Below are 19261 nucleotides of genomic sequence, written 5' to 3' on the forward strand. Positions count from 1 at the left end.
AGAGGCAACATTAAACGGGGACTTTCTGTATATCAGTGACCTGGGGAAAGGAATAGAGAAAGATGTATTCCCAAATTTGCAGAGGACATTAAGTTAAGAGGCACAGCAAGTTGTGCGGATGAGAGTACAAAGTTCCAAAGGGACATTAAAAAATTAAGTGAGTAGCCAAAATTGGTATAGCATCATTCAGATGGGATCGGGAAAAGACAGACCAGAATATTTTTTAATGGCAAGAGACTAGAAACTGTGAAAGAACAAAGGGATTTGAGTGTCTATGTACACAAATTGCAAAAAGCAAGTTCAAAGGTTTGAAAAATAATCAAAAGTCTAATGGAATGGTGACGTTTATCTCAGGAGGTTTGGCATACAAAAATGAGGAAGTTATGTTTCAACTGTACAAAGACTTGGTCAGGCTCCATCTGGTGCCTTCAAACCTCGGGAAAGATATATTGACCTAGTTCACCAGAAGAATTATATCTGGGATTAAAGAGCTAAATTAAGAGGCCATATTGCATAAATTTGGCTTGTATTCCTTTGGGTTTGGTAGCATCGGCGGAGAAGAAAAGAGTTGACGTTTTGAGTCCTCATGACCCTTCGACCGAACTGAGTGAATCCAAGAAAGGGGTGAAATATAAGCTGGTTTAACACCTATGTGTTCTTTTGTTCTGTTGTCTGTGACATCTTTTGATGATCTACTTCTATCACTGCTTGTTTGTCCCTACAACCACACCAACCCCCTCCACTTCTCTCCCCCCACCCAAACTACCCCCCCCCCCCAACACACCTTAAACCAGCTTATATTTCACCCCTTTCTTGGATTCACTCAGTTCGGTCGAAGGGTCATGAGGATTCGAAATGTCAACTCTTTTCTTCTCCGCCAATGCTGCCAGACCTGCTGAGTTTTTCCAGGTAATTCTGTTTTTGTTTTGGATTTCCAGCATCCACAGTTTTTTTTGTTTTTCTTTTTCCTTTGGGTTTAGTAGGTTCAGTTGTTTAAAATGATAGAGGGGTTCAATAAAGTAGATATAGATAAACTATTTCCTCTGATGGGGGAATCTAGGACAAATGGTTGCTTGGTAGTGCAGAACTTGAGTATTGCTGAAAAAGCGTGTCTCTTTTTTCAGCAAATAGACATAAATGGTCTAGCTCTAATTTTAAATTTAGAGGTAAATCAGAATGCACTTCTTCACGCAAATGGTAGTAAATATCTGCTACCCCCAAAAAAGTTATGGATGCTAGCTCAATTGAAATGTCAAGACTAAGAGTGACAGATTTTTTTAGGTAAGGTATGAAACTACATTGAGCAAAGCCATTGAGAAAAGGAATTGACCTATAGATCAGCCAAGACCTAACAGAATAGGCTTGAGGACTTGAAATGCCTTTTCTCTCCTTGTTCCCTAACTTGAATAAATCAATTAAGATTAATAATTTAGCATTCTATTTGCAGTGATTTCAGTTTTTTATTGAGAAATTTAGTTGCTGACATTAATTTGGTTTCTAGCTCTGTGGCAATAGCTGTTGAAAGGTTTGATAAGTTTTCTGCACTTGTGTGTGAAACAGTCGGACTCTGAATAGCAATTATTTCTGTACCAATGAACATGGTACCTTATGGTCTTCTTCACCTGTCTCAAACTCTTTGACTTCAGAGTATCACATAACTTATTTGTGTTCTCGTTTATTCTCCATTTACAAATTAAAGCTGAGAGATCAGACAGTGGTGATCTAGACAGCAAAATGAACTGGGTGTAGAAATAGTTTGAGACGAGCTATGAATCATGGCGACTGGAGGTTGCTATCTATGTTGGAAGGAATTCAGTAGATATTATTCATCCTTACTAGGTATACACTGAATATAGCTTAACATGCTAATCATATTAGGAGGCAATGGCATAGTAGTATTGTCACTGGACTAGTAATCCAGAAACCCAGGGTAATACTCTGGGGACCTGGGTTTGAATCCCACCATGGCAGGTGGTGGAATTTTAATTCAATACAAATCTGGAATTAAAATTCTGATGATGACCATGAAACCATTGTCAATTGTTGTAAAAACCCATGCCCTTTAGGGGAGGAAATCTGTCGTCCTTACCTGGTCTGGCCTACATGTGACTCCAGACTCTTAAAATGCCCCAAAATGGCCTAGCAAGCCACTCAGTTGTAACAAAGTCACATAAAAGGAATGAAACTGGACAGACCACCTGGCATCGACCCAGGCACTGAAACTGACAAAGGCAATCTCAGCCCTGTCGACACTACTGCAAATTCCTCCTTACTAACATCTGGGGAGCCAGTGCCAAAATTTGGAGAGCTGTCTAACAGACTAGTCAAGCAACAGCCTGATATAGACTCTATGAGAGTCATGCTCACAGAATCATACATTGCAGATAATGTCCCAGACACCACCATCACCATCTCTGGGTATGTCCTGTCCCACACAGCAGAGGTGGCAGCACAGTGGGAGTTGCCCTGTGAGTCCTCAACATCCACTCCAGACCACATGAAGTCTCATGGCATCAGGTCGAACATGGGCTAGGAAACCTCCTGCTGATTACTACGCACCACTCAGCTGATGAATCAGTGCTCCTCTATGTTGAACATCACTTGGAGGATGCGCTGAGGATGGCAAGGACACAGAATGTACTCTGGGTGGCTTCAATATCCATCACCAAGAGTGGCTTGGTAGCACCACTACTGACTGAGTCCGAAATAACGTAACTGCTAGACTGTGTCTGTGGCAGATGGTGAGGGAACCGACAAGAGGGAAAAACATACTTGACCTCATCGTCACCAACCTGCTTGCCGCAGATGCACCTGTCCATGTCAGAATCGGTAGGAGTGACCACCACATAGTCATTGTGGAGACGAAGTCCCGCCTTCACATTGAGGATACCCTCCATCAAGTTGTGTGGCACTACCACCGTGCTAAATGGGATAGATTTTGAACAGATCTAGCAATTCAAGACTGGGCATCCATGAGGCACTGTGGGCCATCAACAGCAGCAAAATTGTACTTGAACACAATCTGTAACCTAATGGTCCTGTATATCCCCCACTCTACCATTACCATAAAGCCAGGGGATCAACCCTGGTTCAATGAAGAGTGCAGGAAGATATGCAATGAGCAGCGCCAAGCATACCTAAAAATGAGGTGTCAACATGTTGAAGCTATAACATAAGACTACTTGCGCACCAAACAGCATAAGCAGCAAGTGACAGACAGAACTCAGTGATCCCTCAAGCAACAGATCAGATCTAAGCTTTGCGGTCCTACCACATCCAGTCATGAATGGTGGTGGACAAGTAAACAACTCACTGGAGGAGGATGTTCCACAAATGTTCCCATCCTCAGAGGAGCCCAGCACATCATGCAAAAGGTAAGGCTGAAGCATTTGCTACAATCTTCAGCCAGAAGTGCCGAGTGGATGATCCATCTCGGCCTCCTCCGGAGGTCCCCAGTATCACAGATGCCAGTCTTCAGCCAATTCAATTCACTCCACGTGATGTCAAGAAATAGCTGAAGGCACTGGATACTGCAAAGGCTATGAGTCCTGACAATCTTCTGGCAAAAGTACTGAAGACTTGTGCTCCAGAACTTGCCGCACCCCTAGCCAAGCTGTTCCAGTACAGCTACAACACTGGCGTCTACCCAGCTATGCCGAAAATTGCCCCTGGTATTCCCTGTACACAAAAAGCAGGACCAATCCAACCAAGCCAATTAACACCCCATCAGTCTACTCTCCATCATCAGAAGGGGTAATCAATAATGCTATCAAGCGGCACTTGCTTAGCAGCAACCTGCTTACTGACGCCCAGTTTTGGTTCTGCCACAGCCACTCAGCTTCTGACCTCATTACAGCCTTGGTTCAAACATGGACAAAACAGCTGAACTGCTGAGGTGAAGTGAGAGTGACTACCCTTGACATCAAGGCCGCATTTGACAGAGTGTGGCATCAAGGAGCATGAGCAAAGCTGGAGTCAATGGGAATCAGGGGGAAAACTCTCCGCTGGCTAGTGTCATACCAACACGAAGGAAGATGGCTGTGGTTCTTGGAGGTCAGTCATCTCAGCTCCAGGACATCACTGCAGGAGTTCCTCAGGGTAGTGTCCTCAACCCAACCATCTTCAGCTGCTTCATCAACGACCTTCCTTCCATCATAAGGTCACAAGTGGGGATGTTCACTGATGATTGCACAATGTTTGGCACCATTCACGACTCATCAGATACTAAAGCAGTCCATATCCAAATGCAGCAAGACCTGGTCAGTATCCAGGCTCGGGCTGACAAGTGGCAAGTAATATTCGTGCCACACAAGTGTCAGGCAATGACCATCTCCTACAGGAGAGAATCCAACCAACACCCCTTGATGTTCAATGCCATTGTCATCACTGAATTCCCCCACTCTCAACATCCTGAGCGTTACCATTTACCAGAAACTGAACTGGACTAGCCATATAAATACTGTGGCTACAAGAGCAGGTCAGAAGCTAGAAGTCCTGTGACAGGTAACTCACCTCCTGACTCCCCAGAGCCTGTCCACCATCTGCAAGGCACAAGTCAGGTGTGTGATGGAATACCCCCCACTTGCCTGAATGAGTGCAGCTCCCACAACACTCAAGAAGCTTGACACTATCCAGGACAAAGCAGCCGGCTTGATTGGTACCACATCCACAAACATTCACTCCCTCCACCACCGACGCACAGTAGTAGCAGTGTGTACCACCTACAAGATGCACCGCAGGAATTCACCTAGGGTCCTTAGACAGCACCTTCCAAATCCATGACCATTACCATCTAGAAGGACAAGGGCAGCAGATAGATGGGAACACCACCACCTGGAAGTTCCAAGTCACTCAGCATCCTAACTTGGAAATATATCGCTGTTCCTTCACTGCTGCTGGGTCAAAATCCTGGAGCTCCCTTCCAACAACACTATTCGTGTACCTACACCACATGGACTACAGCGGTTCAAGAAGGTTGCTCACCACCACCTTCTCAAGGGCAATTAGGGATGGGCAATAAATGCTGGTCCAGCCAGCAAAGCCCACATCCCATGAATAAATAAAAAAATTACAAACATGGACCTGCTGACCTCGCTACTAGAGCATTAATCTGTTCCTACATAGAGGAGCACAATTAAATCCTAAGTTAATGCTCATGGCCTGCATACAGTTGAACACAATTAATATATAAGTATCAGTGATTACTCTCAGATGTCTGGCATTCTCTTCATTGTAACTTCAAAACATAATTATTGATCACAGTTATAAGTTCCAAGCTGAGACATAAGATGGAACTGACACTACACTATTAATCTGCATGCTTTCCTTCACTCAAGGTCCCGTGCATGTCACTTCTGCCTTTATGTTCAGGTGATGACTGCGGATCAGATTTGCCAGCTCCCACTGGATGTGCTGGTGAATTGAATTGGTTATCCATTTACCAGCAATTTTGCCATGGAAAATGGTAAGTCACAGAATTGTAAGGCAAAATAAATTGGTGAAACATGCATGGATTTAAAATTGGTCTTTTCACGATATCCCAACTATCCCATATCAGTTAATTAAGAATACATTACAAGCAGGAAATATTGTTAAATGCAGCTTAACTGTTTTAATCCACACAGTGAACCAAATGCAGTTTTCAAGTGAAGCAGTGTTAGGATAATTGGATCCAGACATACAGACATAATTCAGTCTGGATTTTAAAGTCATGCATTCTGGTCTTATTGTCATACTTACACCATAAATTTCAATGTCCTCATTTACAATGGAAACTGTCTGGGGGGAGAAATATGTGTGTGTATTGCTGCTGCAGACTTATGTCAATTCACTGGGGCTACCTGCACAACCCACCAGCGCTTTTAAATGATATAAGTGGAATAAACTCTTTAGAATCGGCATAATGTGAATAAATTTCTTCCCCTCTCCATAGAAACTTGTTACATTATAATAACACCCATCTGCCAATTGCAGTGCTCCTTTAGTGGTATCCAGGCTCCAGTTATTTAGAGTTATCTTGATAGATAGGAGATAGGGTGAAACTTTAAGAAAATTAGAATTGTTCCTGGGATTAAACCAATTAAAGCAGTCAATATGCAGAAAAATTGCTGCATTAGCTTGTAAGGATTTGTTACATTTACAAAGCCGACTCCTTCTGAAAGAAAGAGAGAAAATTTAACATGGTTGAATTCATTATATTTTTGCATTGAGCAAGTTCAGTGCTAATCAGGTACTTAAGTATGGATTTAGCAGACAATTTCAAAACCTTTTAGGGTTGTAATGAGTGAACATCCATTAGCTGAAATGGTGTCCAGAACTACAGGTGTATTATGGTACATTGTGTGCTGGACATACCGCAGGCCTATGGGTTGCCCACACTCAATGCACATCTACCCTGCTGGCATCAACCATTGTATTATCAGTCCCATGCAGTCTAATGTGTGGCTACAGTATGTGTAAGCCAACTTAAGTTCTGAACTCTGTGCCCTAGAACATATGCAATGATGCATGTGATGTAATTGTGCTCTTACATAAGACTCCAATCTTTCATATCTTTGAAAGGAGCAGTAGTGATCTGCTGAAGGGCATGTCCGCTGCTCTTTCTCCACATCTTGTGATCTTGCACTTTCTTTAGTTGTTTGTAGGAACCTCCCATTTTCAATTTAAAATTGTCTAAATGGTCATTCTCTTTGTACCTCTTGGCCTACGTCCCTCTAATCTTCCATCAATCACCTCCTTCAAGTTCTCATGCCTCAGGTTGCAGCCAATCCAACCTTGAGGCTTTTCATGATGGTATTCACTCATGATCTTTCCTCCTCCAATATCCTGAGAACTTCTTTATTGCTCTTATGTTTTCTCCAATTTACACACTCCATCCTTCTCAATAACCACATTTCACAACTTCCTGATCTGTTGCTGTCAGCTTTGAAAGGTTAAAAGGTTAAAAACAAATTCGAGAAGCCAGTATAACTTGCCTGTAGCATTCATCCAGCTTCTGGTGAATGTGGACACTTACATAAACTGTGGCTATGTTAGAAGAGAGTGAGGAGGTGGGTCTAACCTTGTAATAAAGTTCTCGTTATCTGTCATATTATTCAATGTATTTTAATGAGGCCCTAGGTGGGGACTGATCTTACCTCTGACAGCGGCACAGATTTCACTAATCTTTAGGTTAATAAAAGCTTTAATACACAACGTACTTTCCTCCTGGACCTGAATTAGTAAAAAAACAAACCACATAACAAGAATTACAGAGCAAAAATTCAATTTTTCTTATTCATTCATGGGATTGGGCTTCACTGGCTAAGCCAGCATTTATTGCCCGTCCCTAATTGCCCTTGAGAAGCTGGTGATGAGCTGCCTTCTTGAACTGCTGCAGTCCATGTGGTGTAGATACACCCACAGTGCTGTTAGGAAGGGAGTTCCCGGATTATGACCCAGAGACAATGAAGGAATGGTGATATAGTTCCAAGTCAGGATGGTGAGTGATTTGGAGGGGAATTTCCAGGTGGTGGTGCTCCCATCAATCTGCTGTCCTTGTCCTTCTAGATGCTAGTGATCATGGGTTTGAAAGGTGCTATTGAAGGAGCCTTGGTGAATTCCTGCAGTGCATCCTGTAGATGGTACACACTGCTGCCACTGTACGTTGGTGGTGGAGAGAGTGAATGTTTGTGGATGTGGTGCCAATCAAGCGGGCTGCTTTGTCCTGGACGGTGTGTCTTGTAGCCACAGTATTTATATGGCTAGTCCAGTTCAGTTTCTAGTCAATGGTAACCCCCAGAATGTTGATAATGGGGGATTCAGTGATGGTACTGCCATTGGACGTCAAGGGCCAATGGTTAAATTCTCTCTTGGTAGAGATAGTCATTGCCTGACACTTTTGTGGTGCTGAACATTGTGCAATCATCAGCGAACATTCCCACTTCTGACCTTAAGATGGAAGGAAGGTCATTGACAAAGCAGCTGAAGCTGGTTAAGCCAAGAACGCTACCCAAGGAACTCCTGCAGTGATGTCCTGGAGCTGAGATGACTGACCTCCAACAACCACAACCATGTCCCTTTGCGCTAGGTATGACTCCAACCAGTGGAGAGTTTTCCCGATTCCCATTGACTCCAATTTTGCTAGGGCTTCTTGATTCCACACTCTCAAATGCGGCCTTGGTATCAAGGGCAATCACTCTCACCTCACCTCGGGAGTACAGCTCTTTTGTCCATGTTTGAACTAAAGCTGTAATGAGGTCAGGTGCTCAGTGGCTCTGGCGGAACCCAAACTGGGCATTTGTGAGCAGGTTATTGCTAAGCAAGTGTCGCTTGATAGTACAGTTGATGACCCCTTCCATTGCCTTGTTGACGACCGAGGGTAGACTGATGGGATGGTAATTGGTTGATTGGATTTGTCCTGCTTTTTGGGTACAGGACATATTTGGCCTATTTTCAACATTGCTTAGTAGATGCCAGTGTTCTGGCAGTACTCGAACAACTTGGCTAGGGCGCGGCCAGTTCTGGAGCATAAGTCTTCAGTACTATTGCTGGAATATTGTCAAGGCCTATAGCCTTTTCACTACCCAGTGCCTTCAGCCACTTCTTGATATCACGTGGAGTGAATTGAATTGGCTGCAGACTGGCATCTGAGATGCTGGTGACCTCTGGAGGAGGCGAAGATGGATCATCTACTCAGCATTTCTGGCTGAAGATTGTAGCAAATGCTTCAGCCTTATCTTTTGCACTGCTGTGCTGTGCTCCCCCATCATCGAGGATGGTGATAATTGTGGAGCCTCCTCCTCCAGTGAGTTGTTTAATTGTCCACCACCTTTCATGACTGAATGTGGCAGGACTGCAGAGCTTTGATCTGATCCATTGATTGTGGGATCACTTAGTCCTGTCTATCACTTGCTGCTTATGCTGTTTGGTACGCAAGGAGTCCTGTGTTATAGATTCACCAGGTTGACACCTCATTTTTAGGTATGCCTGGTGCTGCTCCTGTCATGCCCTCCTGCACTTTTCATTGAACCAGGGTTAATCCCCTGGCTTGATGGTAATGGTAGAGTGGGGCATATGCCAAGCCATGAGGTTACAGATTGTGTTCAAGTACAATTCTGCTGCTGCTGATGGCCCACAGCGCCTCATGGATGCCCAGTCTTGAGTTGCTAGATCTGTTCGAAATCTATCCCTTTAGCATGGTGGTAATGCCACACAACACGATGGAGGGTATCCTCAATGTGAAGGTGGGACTTCGTCTCCACAATGACTGTGCGGCGGTCACTCCTACCAATGCTGTCAGTGACCGATGCGTCGAATGTGGGCAGGTTGGTGAGGATGAGGTCAAGTGTGTTTTTCCCACTTGTTAGTTCCCTCACCACCTGCCACAGACCCAGTTTGGCAGCTATGTCTTTGAGGACTCAGTCAGTAGTGTGCTACCGAGCCACTTTTGGTGATGGACATTGAGATCCCCCAGAGTATATTCTGCACCCTCACTATCCTTAGTATTTCCTTCAAGTGGTGTTCAACATGGTGGAGTACTGATTCATCAGCTGAGGGAGGGCAGTACGTGGTAATCAGCAGGACGTTTCCTTGCCTATGTTTGACCTGATGCCATGAGACTTCATGGGATCTGGAGTCGTTGTTGAGGACTTCTAGGGCAACTCCCTCCCAACTTTATACCACTGTGCTGCCACCTCTGCCAGTGGGACAGGACATACCCAGGGATGGTAATGGTGGTGTCTGGGACATATGTGTAAGATTTGATTCCGTAAGGATGACAATGTCAGGCTGTTGCTTGACTAGTCTGTGAGACAGTGCTACCAATTTTGGCACTAGCTCCCAGATGTTAGGATTTTGCAGGGTCAGTAGGACTGAGTTTGCCGTTGTCGTTTCCGGTGCCTCGGTTGATGCTGGGTGGTCCAGCTAGTTTCATTCCTTTTTTGAGGCTTTGTAGTAGTTTGATACAACTGAGTAGCTTGCTAGACCATTTCAGAGGGCACTTAAGAGTCAAACACATTGCTGTGGGTCTGGAGTCACATGCAGGCCAGATCAGGTAAGGATGACAGATTTCCTTCCCTAAGGGCATTAGTGAATGAGATGGGTTTTTACAACAATTGGCAACAACTTTTAATTCCAGATTTTTATTGGATTCAAATGGCGGGATTCAAACCCGGGTCCCCGGGGTTCGGTCTCTAGATTACTAGTCCAGTGACAATACCACTATGGCATCGCCTCCCCATCAATGTGCAGTTCTGTAAATAAAGTTCATAGGAGTGTGAAAAAATTGACTCCAGTTCTATTCTTCACCACCTGACTTTTCAGGAATGGAGCAGAGGATGGTTGCCTAATTGTGAATGGTGGAAACTAAGGAAAACAAAAGTCAGACAGAAAACTAAAATCCCAGCAACATTATGGAAAAAGGCAGAAAGTAAGTTTAGTTTAATGGTATGTTTACCTTCTGATGTTTTTGGAGTCTGAACCATTTGACCAGTAAAAGAATGAAGTGGATATGTGGACAAGTTTTGCATTGATACCAACAAGAAGACAATGTATGGCCTTGGCATTGTCACTTCCAGAAATCAGAAGTATTTTGTGAAATGGATTCCCATTGGGTGGATAGTAGTAAAGTTTGGACTTTCTCTTAGAGCTATTGGATGAAATTTACAATAAAGATGATGTGTTAAATATCTGCAAGGTACGTCAGCATGACAGATTTCAGAAAACAGATGATCATTGAAGTATATCATTGATTCAACAGATTGTATAAAAGATTGATTAAGTTCAATTTGGCAATTGCTGGATCAGTACTAATATTTAAATTACAGTGATTATGTTAAGGTCTGTTATATAATAGGTAACTGGTTCCACCTGATGTTCTATTCTCAAAGAAGGAAACTCTGTTGGATCAGATATCAGCTTAAAACATTCCTGGGGAAACAGTCAATTCTTTCATGGAATAAATTAAACATTGCACTGACACAAAGAAAAGATGACTGGATGATTGCAAGATTTCAAAATAGTCCAGAAATTGGATACAGGCATCAACACAATGGAAAGGTTAAAGACAGCGGAATGAGGATGAAAGCATCATTAGCAGATTTGGCTATTACAGTAGGAGACAAAATTGGAACAAAAATAATGGATAAATAATGGAATGTCCAAGAACAGGTACTTCTGATGTGATTTGAATAATCATTGTGCAGTGAATTGTGGAAAGCAAAGAGGCACAGTCCTCAAAACGATGCATGACAAAGAAAATCTGAGGAGGAGATTGAAAATAATGTTGAATATGATCAAATTATTTGGTCACAAGGAGTTTGAGGTTTGTGGTAATTATGTTGATCATGGGTTTCTTTAACTGTACAGTGCTAGTTAGTACTTCAACAGTTTGTGGGAAGGATTGGTCAAAATGTTATTTTGATTCACTAAATAGTGAGGATTGATGTAATGTTAAAGTATATAAAAGTACCATTTGGTTTAGGTTTGGTAGTGACAACATTATTAAAGTCCACAAAAGAGTTATAATTCCATGGAAAAGAACTGGAGTAAGCCACTTTATAACTACTGATGTAGTCTCCAATGGTGTTGCGTAAACCTTCTATGAGAAAGGCACAAATGAAATTTGACATGGAGCATGGTAAGGCAATTATTTTTTGGGAAGTCAGTTGATGTACGTTTTACTCAGTCAGGACATTATTGTACAAATGCAAGATACCGTGGATGTTAGAAATCCGAAATAAAAACAGAAAGTGCTGGAAATATTCAGAAGGTCAGGCAGCATCTGTGGAAAGAAACATTTAAAGTTGATGATCTTTCATCAGAACTGTGTCGCCAGCTGAGTATTTCCAACATTTTCTGTTTTTAGAACATTATTGTATCCCCTTAACAAAACCTGATGTTTTTCATCAGAGTGTTAAACAAGTATGAATGGCATCAAGTAATAAGAATCAGACAATAAAACTCAAATAAGCAATTTGTTCACCCTTCTTGTCAAATGTTCAAAATCCTTCTAAAAGATGCAGGTGTGGTAAGACAAGGATAATAGAAGAGATCAGTGAAAAGTGTAAAATATTTATAAAGCATCTAAGACCACATCCTGTGGTCTTCCAATGGCACGTGACTTTAATGAGGTCATTAAAGGTTCTAAAGGGATGGGACAATGACAGAAATATGTTTATTCTACATTTTACATACCTGGCAATTAGATTTACAATAATACATAGGAAGGACAAAAGGGTTATACTATAGGCAAAATCATGGAAAAATAGACTAGTGACCAGACTTTGAACACCATTGAAGTTTGACTGATAACGGAGGGAAATTTTCCAATTACAAGTTCAGAGGAATATGTGAAAATAGGAATATCATGGTCATGAGAAATGAACTCTATGAAAGGGATCATGTGCAGATCAATGAAATGCATAAAATTTTGGCTGATCAACCAGATTGCAGGTTGATGATCACCCTGGCATGGGAGATTTGTGCAAAGAATTGACTCCAGATTTACTAACTCATGTTTTTCTTTTCCCATAAGTTCTTCACACGTGCCAACGGAGAAGGTGAAGGAGATGCCAGAGGAGTCCTCAGTGGAGGAGCAGCACTTCACAGATGCGCCGTTACAAGAATCCTGTGCACCCTGCACCAACACAGATACACACACCTCCAGTAGTACAGAGAGATAAGGTGGCATTTGGTGAGGAGCACATCAAATGTAAGCAGGAGCTGGACACAGGGATTAGTGGAAATTTCCTAGAGGACACAAAACTCCAAGCTCTGCCCAGCTGGACAAAGATGTTGAGCCTCGGCAGCCATTAATGAAATGGTAACTTGGGGAGCAGCACCAGGAAATGAGTGTGTTTCTGCTGGAATTTCCAGAGGCAGTGCACACCCTTGCAGAGAGCATGGAGTCCACCTCTCGCATGAGTATCATGAAGCCCCAGGCATTTGCATTGACAAGTGCCTCCAATGCAAGAATGGCTACCCTCACGGAGAATCTCAGTGCATGTTAGTTCACACCAATGGCCTGCACACTCTGGTTGTCAGTTAAGAGGATTGAACTGAATGCCACACTGGGCATGCAGCCAAGTGCTCTCCTGCTCTTGGTTAGCAGTGAAGTGCCCTAAGAGGAAACATGGGGAAAGGGTACATGGCCGTGGGGCTCATTTCAAGGTGCTCCCACATCTTGGTCCTTTCCCCCAACCCTCCCATCTCAGAAATGTCCCAGATGCTGCCTCCTGTCCTGCAAAGCTTCAAACAGGGTCCCCGCGGACTCCAAACCATAGAGAATATCCCCCAGGGGCGTCTCATGTGTCAGAGCAGAGGAACAAGCAGCCTGTCTCAAGCTCAGAAGAAGCAAGAGGCTGTTTGGTGAAGATAGCACCTGATCAGGAAACTGCTGAAGGATAAAGGAGTCATAGCAGCTTCCTGGATACCTGGCACAGACATGTATTTTGTCCTTGCAGTGATTGCAGACCAGCTGCATATTAAAGGATTGGAAGCCCTTCTGATCAATAAAGATCCTTTGATCTGATCATCTTGATTGTTGCACGAGTGCAACCAATCACCCCATGGACCTGTGGAAATCCTGTGGGTGAAGCAAAGCCAACAGCTCTCTGGGTTTGACTCACCTCATCTGTGTCAAAGTGGATTTAGTTGGCAGTCTTGTCAAACAAGGTATGGGCAACCTGAGTTTTGCAGTTGAGGGCTACAGGTTGTGAAATCCCGCAGATGTCACAGTAGATCCCTAGAAGAACCTAATGCAAAAAATTGAGGGCTGTGGGAAATGCATGGCTACCCTTCCCTCTTGGGCAAAGGCCTCCTCCAGAAGGCTGCAGATGTCTGCAACCACCCATGGCAAGAGCCTAAGCCTTCAGAGGCATTGTTATTTAGATATGCCAAAGGAACTTACCTTTGGCTTATATAACCTGTGCTGAGGGAATAGCCTCTTTTAAATTGCAGCCTAGCATAAGCCTCTGTTCCATCCAACTGCATGTGGGCGTGGAGAAAGCAGCTGTTCCTGGAGTTGCTGCCCCTGTTGGAATGGTTGCTGGGCTGAAGCAAGCTGCTATTCCTCCTCTGCAGTCCAAGCTACTCAGCATATCTGTCTTCCATATTACAGAGAAATCTCACAGGCAAGAAGTCAAGATTCAGTTCAGTGGATTCCAGATGCTATTCCCAAAGAAAGTAGTGAATTCAGGCTGAAACTCTGGCTCACCATGAACTTGGCAATTCCAGACTTTATACTGTTGTTAGCAGGTCGTTTTCAAACAAGAATGACTTCCTGTTGTCACTCACCTCCTCCAATCTGGTGAGATGTAGAAATAGCATGGAATCCATGCAATGGCTGGGAATGTCAACATTCAACTTTAAAGGATTTACTTGGCTGTTCCCAAGCCATTGTTGTACCATTTAGTTTATATTGCCTCGCTTCATTCTTCCTACCAAATGAATCACTTCACATTTCTCTGAGTTAAATTTCACATATTTCACGTATCTCCACTCTTCACCAGTCTATGTGCAGAATCATCCCAGATTTGCTATATGCGGTAGCGGGCGGGTAAAATGACATTTTACCCACTGGCCGCGATGGCAGGTTTTCAGGCCATAATGTCCCAACCCCCCCCAAATTACTTATGCATTCTTGGGAAACACACTGTTTCCAGGGCGATTTGCCCACGCCACTTCATTGTGCCAGGCATCACGTTTAAAATATAGCTGCGCTCAGTGCTTCCAGCCCAGGACTGCAGCAAAGAAGATGTGGCCAGGAAAGGCAAGAAGACGGCAGCCCTCGAGCACCTTTTGGATACCATGGAGGCCTGCTATGGTGGCCTCTACCCCCGCTCCGGCCACAGGAGGGGCAGCCACATTACCACTCCGGCTTGGTAGGCAATGGCAGTGGTGGTCGATGCCAATGATGCACAGAAGAGGTTAGTTGACCAATACAGATAGAGGATGTAGAGGATAAATGATCTCATCCAGGCAGCCAGGGTATGGCAACCATCTCATCACTATAAGCTCACACACTCAAGCCCATCACACATTCACTGGCATTTCACTCATTGCCAGCTCAAGGGACATCACCACCCATTCTCACATACATACCGTCACATGTCCATATGGCCTCATCTCCTATGGAGATTGCCTCCTCAGCCCTCACTATCTTGAGGCCACTTGCACAGATCAACATGTGCCCCCACACACACATTGGGATACCCTCCTTCTCCAGTAAAGCTCTTGCCCTGCAGCCTCTTCCCTTGCCTGAGGCCACTTCTCTCCCTTCCCCAACAAGGCCTTTCCCTGCAGCCGTTGAAAAACCACCCACACATGGCTGATCTATTAGGTAGAAACCTACATGTGAGCCCCCCGCAAGTGATATGGGGCTGTCTGTTAACCTGGCACTGATGACTGCAAGTGCTGACCGAAGCAAGGTAGGCAAACAAACCACGAAGCCCCGAATGAAATGCAACCTGCCAGGTGCACGCCTTATATAATCTGTTGTGAAACACATCGGTGTGTTTTCCCGCCAATGTGGGTGGACGATCCAGCGGGGTGGGGTGTGGGAGCGGGTGGGGGGAGAGATGAGTCTGGCAGGCTGGCCTTATAATAATACGCTGATATACTACAATGAGGTTCCCGTTGTGAAACAGATTTTTTAACTGTCTCACCATATTGTCCGCTCACACAACCCAACGCCTGTGGGTAGGGAAAACCCAGACCTATATCTTCCTGAAGTCTGTTACTATCCTCTTCATTTTACTACATTTCCAAGTTTTGTTCATTTACAAACTTCAAAATTATACCCTACATACTCAAGTCCAGGTTATTAACATAAAGCAAAAAGAACAATGCTCTCAACACTGACCCTCAAGGAACCACATTGCATACTTCCCTGCAGTCTGAAAAACAACCCTTTTATTTATATTTCCTTTCTTCATTCTTCCCACCAAAATGACCAAAGGTCATTCATATTCATCAAAAAGAGCTGTGGTCCACCATCTACTCCTAGGGAACATCACTGTACACTTCCCTCCGCTCTGAAAACAACCGTTCACCTCTACTCTTTGCTTTCTACCCCAACAGCCACAACCCCTTTAATCTATGGGCTTCGATTTGACTATTATGTGGTACTTTATCAAATGCCTTTCGAAAGTTCAAAGAGACCCAATTGCCCTACCCTCATCAACCCTTCCTATTACAAAAAACTTAAGTTAGTCAAATATAATTTGCCTTTAACAAATCCACACTTGCTTTTATTCATTAACCCACATTTTAAATGCCAATGAATTTGTGCTGATTTCATGCCACTAAATGTTTCTTCGCCCTGATCCTGGGCTGATTGGCCTGTAGTTATTGGGTTCATCCCTCTTTCCTTTTTTTGAACAGTAACATTTAATATGTGATGTTAGTAATATTTGCAATCCTCCAAGACCTCCAGCGTCACTCCCACCCCCTACAGCTGGAAGATTATGGCCACAGCCTTCACAAGTTCCATTCTTACTTTCCTCATTAACCTAGATGCATCCCATACAGACTGGATGCTTCTCCAATTTGAGTACTTCACAACTGTTTAAAGTACTTGCTTTTTAGCTATTCTTAGTCAGATTTTTGATCTACGAGGGAGTCAAGGGTTATAGGAGGCAGGCAGGAAAGTGGAATTAAGGCCATAATCAGATCAGCCATGATCTTAATGAACAGTGGAGCAGGCTCAATAGGTCAAATAGCCTACTCCTGCTCCTGTTTGTTATGTTTGTCCTTATCCTATCCAGTTACTTTACTACCTCCTTTATTGTGACATTGCATCTTTCTTCACGAATGAAGGTACTGCCAAAGTACTTAAGTTCTCCAACCATGTCCTCTACCCTCACTTTTTTTGATCTCTAATCGGCCCCACTCATCCTTTGACTGTACTTTTACTATTTAAAAGCAGGATAAAAATAAAGAAATAAGATATGTAGAGCCACTATTAGTAACATCTGTGGTCAGCATAACGTTTAGCTATGTAATATCAATGTCGACAGTTGCAAAAATTCTCACAGCTGATTCTATGTGATAGCAAGTAACGATGCAGTATGGTGCCAACCAACATACACAACAACTGCTGATCTCTTGAAGGAGTGGCAAGAGAAGAAATATGAACAACAGCAGTTTGTCAACCTCAGACAAGCTGTTTAGGGCTGTGATCACAAAATAAGGAAAGCAATTAACTTATCTGCATTCATTCATGCAAAAAGATTCAAAGATTCTCCCATTGTAGTATTCAATTTCTTCTTAAATTATTCCAGGGTTTTCGTCCTCATTATTCTATCTGGAAATCTATTTATACATTCCTCTATGTGAGGAAGAATTACCTTCATAAATTAACATTTTACTGATCAGTGCCTCTGCCTATTTATCCTGCTCTCATTTTAAGTAATATTTCCTTTACTATTTCTATTCCCTTACCTGTATTATACACCTCTAAAAGATCAGCTCTCAGAGATCTTCTTTCTAGGTTCTCTTGCCCAAATGATCTTTATATTCAGATCAAAACTCTACTCTGGATTTCCTCCCACAGCAGAGTGGTAATAGCAGTGACCAGTATGAATCCACTTCTAACCCTCCGCAAGTTTTGCCCAATAATGTCATTTGATGTGCAGGATAGGTTTAAAGCAGAAATACTACTCCTGATACTGCTGGAAGGAAGGAAATATAGAATGTGTGCAGACTTTAGAGAGCAGCAAAACTTTTCTGTGAAACTGGCTGAAGTAGCAGCAGCATTGCAAGGAGATGATTGGTTCGGGATGGTTAACAGCTGGAAGGTCTTCCATATTCTCAGATGCATCCTTAGAAGTTCTTTTAACAGAAATCAAGGCTACAGTGAAAGACTGTTAGACTTCAAGAACAGGAAGCCCCATTAGACTATGTTGCAGACTCTGGACTGAGGTGAGAGTCTGAAATCTTCACAAGTGTTCAATGACATTATAAGGGAATCTAATGTTTAGTATAGGTACACCTGCCAATGTACATCCTCGATCACTCATACACTGCCTTCAATTATCACTCGTACATTTTCCTCTGAACATTTGGATGTAAAGAGAATTTACTTGTATAAGGGGCAACCTCTGGAAACATTGAAGCACCTTTTATACACAAAGTCTTCATTCATTTGATTGTCAGAGACACATCCTTCCATATGACTTAATTCATCCCATATAATGTTGCCTGGATGTGCATTCTCCCTTTTAGTGTCCCTGGCAATCAAGCACCCTTAATATTATTGACTCTTCCTCTTAAGAGGTGGCATACATGTGCCAAGAAAATAGAACTAGTACAGTAGTACCAGGTAGAACGTAGCAGTAGGCCCTGAGAAGCAATGGTAAAAGCTCCAAGGCCCACAATAAAATATACAAGGTTGAATTTTAACACCCAGAAACAGAATCAGGTAAGATGTTAAAATTTTATAAATCTCAAACCCAACTCCAACCCTCCAGAACAAAAACAGAATTACCTGGAAAAACTCAGGTCTGGCAGCATCGGCGGCGAAGAAAAGAGCCGACGTTTCGAGTCCTCATGACCCTTCAGCAGAATTCGAAACGTCGGCTCTTTTCTTCTCTGCCGATGCTGCCAGGCCTGCTGAGTTTTTCCAGGTAATTCTGTTTTTGTTTTGGATTTCCAGCATCCGCAGTTTTTTGTTTTTATCCAACCCTCCAGAACTAGCTCCACCCCTAACCAAGTTGCTCCAGTACAGCTACAACACTGGCGTCTGCGGGCAATGTGGGAAATTGCCAAGTTATGTCCTGTACACAAAAAGGACAAATCCAGCCAAGTCAGTTACATCTCATCATTGTACTCTTGATCATCAGCAAAGTTGACAATGCTATCAAGCGGCAATTACTCAGCAATAACTTGCTTGCTGATGCTCAGTTTGGGTTCCACCAGAGCCACAGTCCCTGATTGAATTGCAGCCTTGGTCCAAAAATGGACAAAAGAGCTGAGCTGAAAGTTGAACATGAAAGATGAAAGAGGTGCTGCCTCAGGGAGATTGGCTACACCTTAAAAAATGTTAAAAACAAAAAAAAAATTCCCTGACGTCCCCTCATGTGACACTGTCACATGAGTTGGATATGCCCATCACTTTCAGTTTCACTTTTATTAAAAATTTATAAAAATACATGAAACCTCATCCCGCCCATGGATGAGGTTTCAGGCTTTTTCCTAATGCCTGCCAGGGCTCCCAGCCTGCCCACCAACCTTAAGGTTGGACAGGCAGGTCTTCTAATTACATTAAGCACTTTGTCAATGG

The 19261-nt window shown here is 43.2% G+C and overlaps 1 protein-coding gene across 1 annotated transcript in view; it reads right to left on the reverse strand.

Moving 5' to 3' along the window:
• Window positions 1-15105, reverse strand: part of LOC121281435 (CDGSH iron-sulfur domain-containing protein 1-like) — a 48128-nt gene extending 33023 nt beyond the window's left edge. Inside the window, exons 1-2 of the mRNA XM_041194380.1 lie at window positions 15082-15105; window positions 7137-7212 (exon numbers count right to left, since the gene is read on the reverse strand). Of these exons, the coding sequence (XP_041050314.1) occupies window positions 7137-7212; window positions 15082-15105 (100 nt within the window). The remainder of the gene's footprint in view (window positions 1-7136; window positions 7213-15081) is intronic.
• Window positions 15106-19261: the final 4156 nt, after the last annotated feature.

The sequence above is a fragment of the Carcharodon carcharias genome, chromosome 8 (assembly GCF_017639515.1).
Source record: "Carcharodon carcharias isolate sCarCar2 chromosome 8, sCarCar2.pri, whole genome shotgun sequence".
Taxonomy (NCBI): domain Eukaryota; kingdom Metazoa; phylum Chordata; class Chondrichthyes; order Lamniformes; family Lamnidae; genus Carcharodon; species Carcharodon carcharias.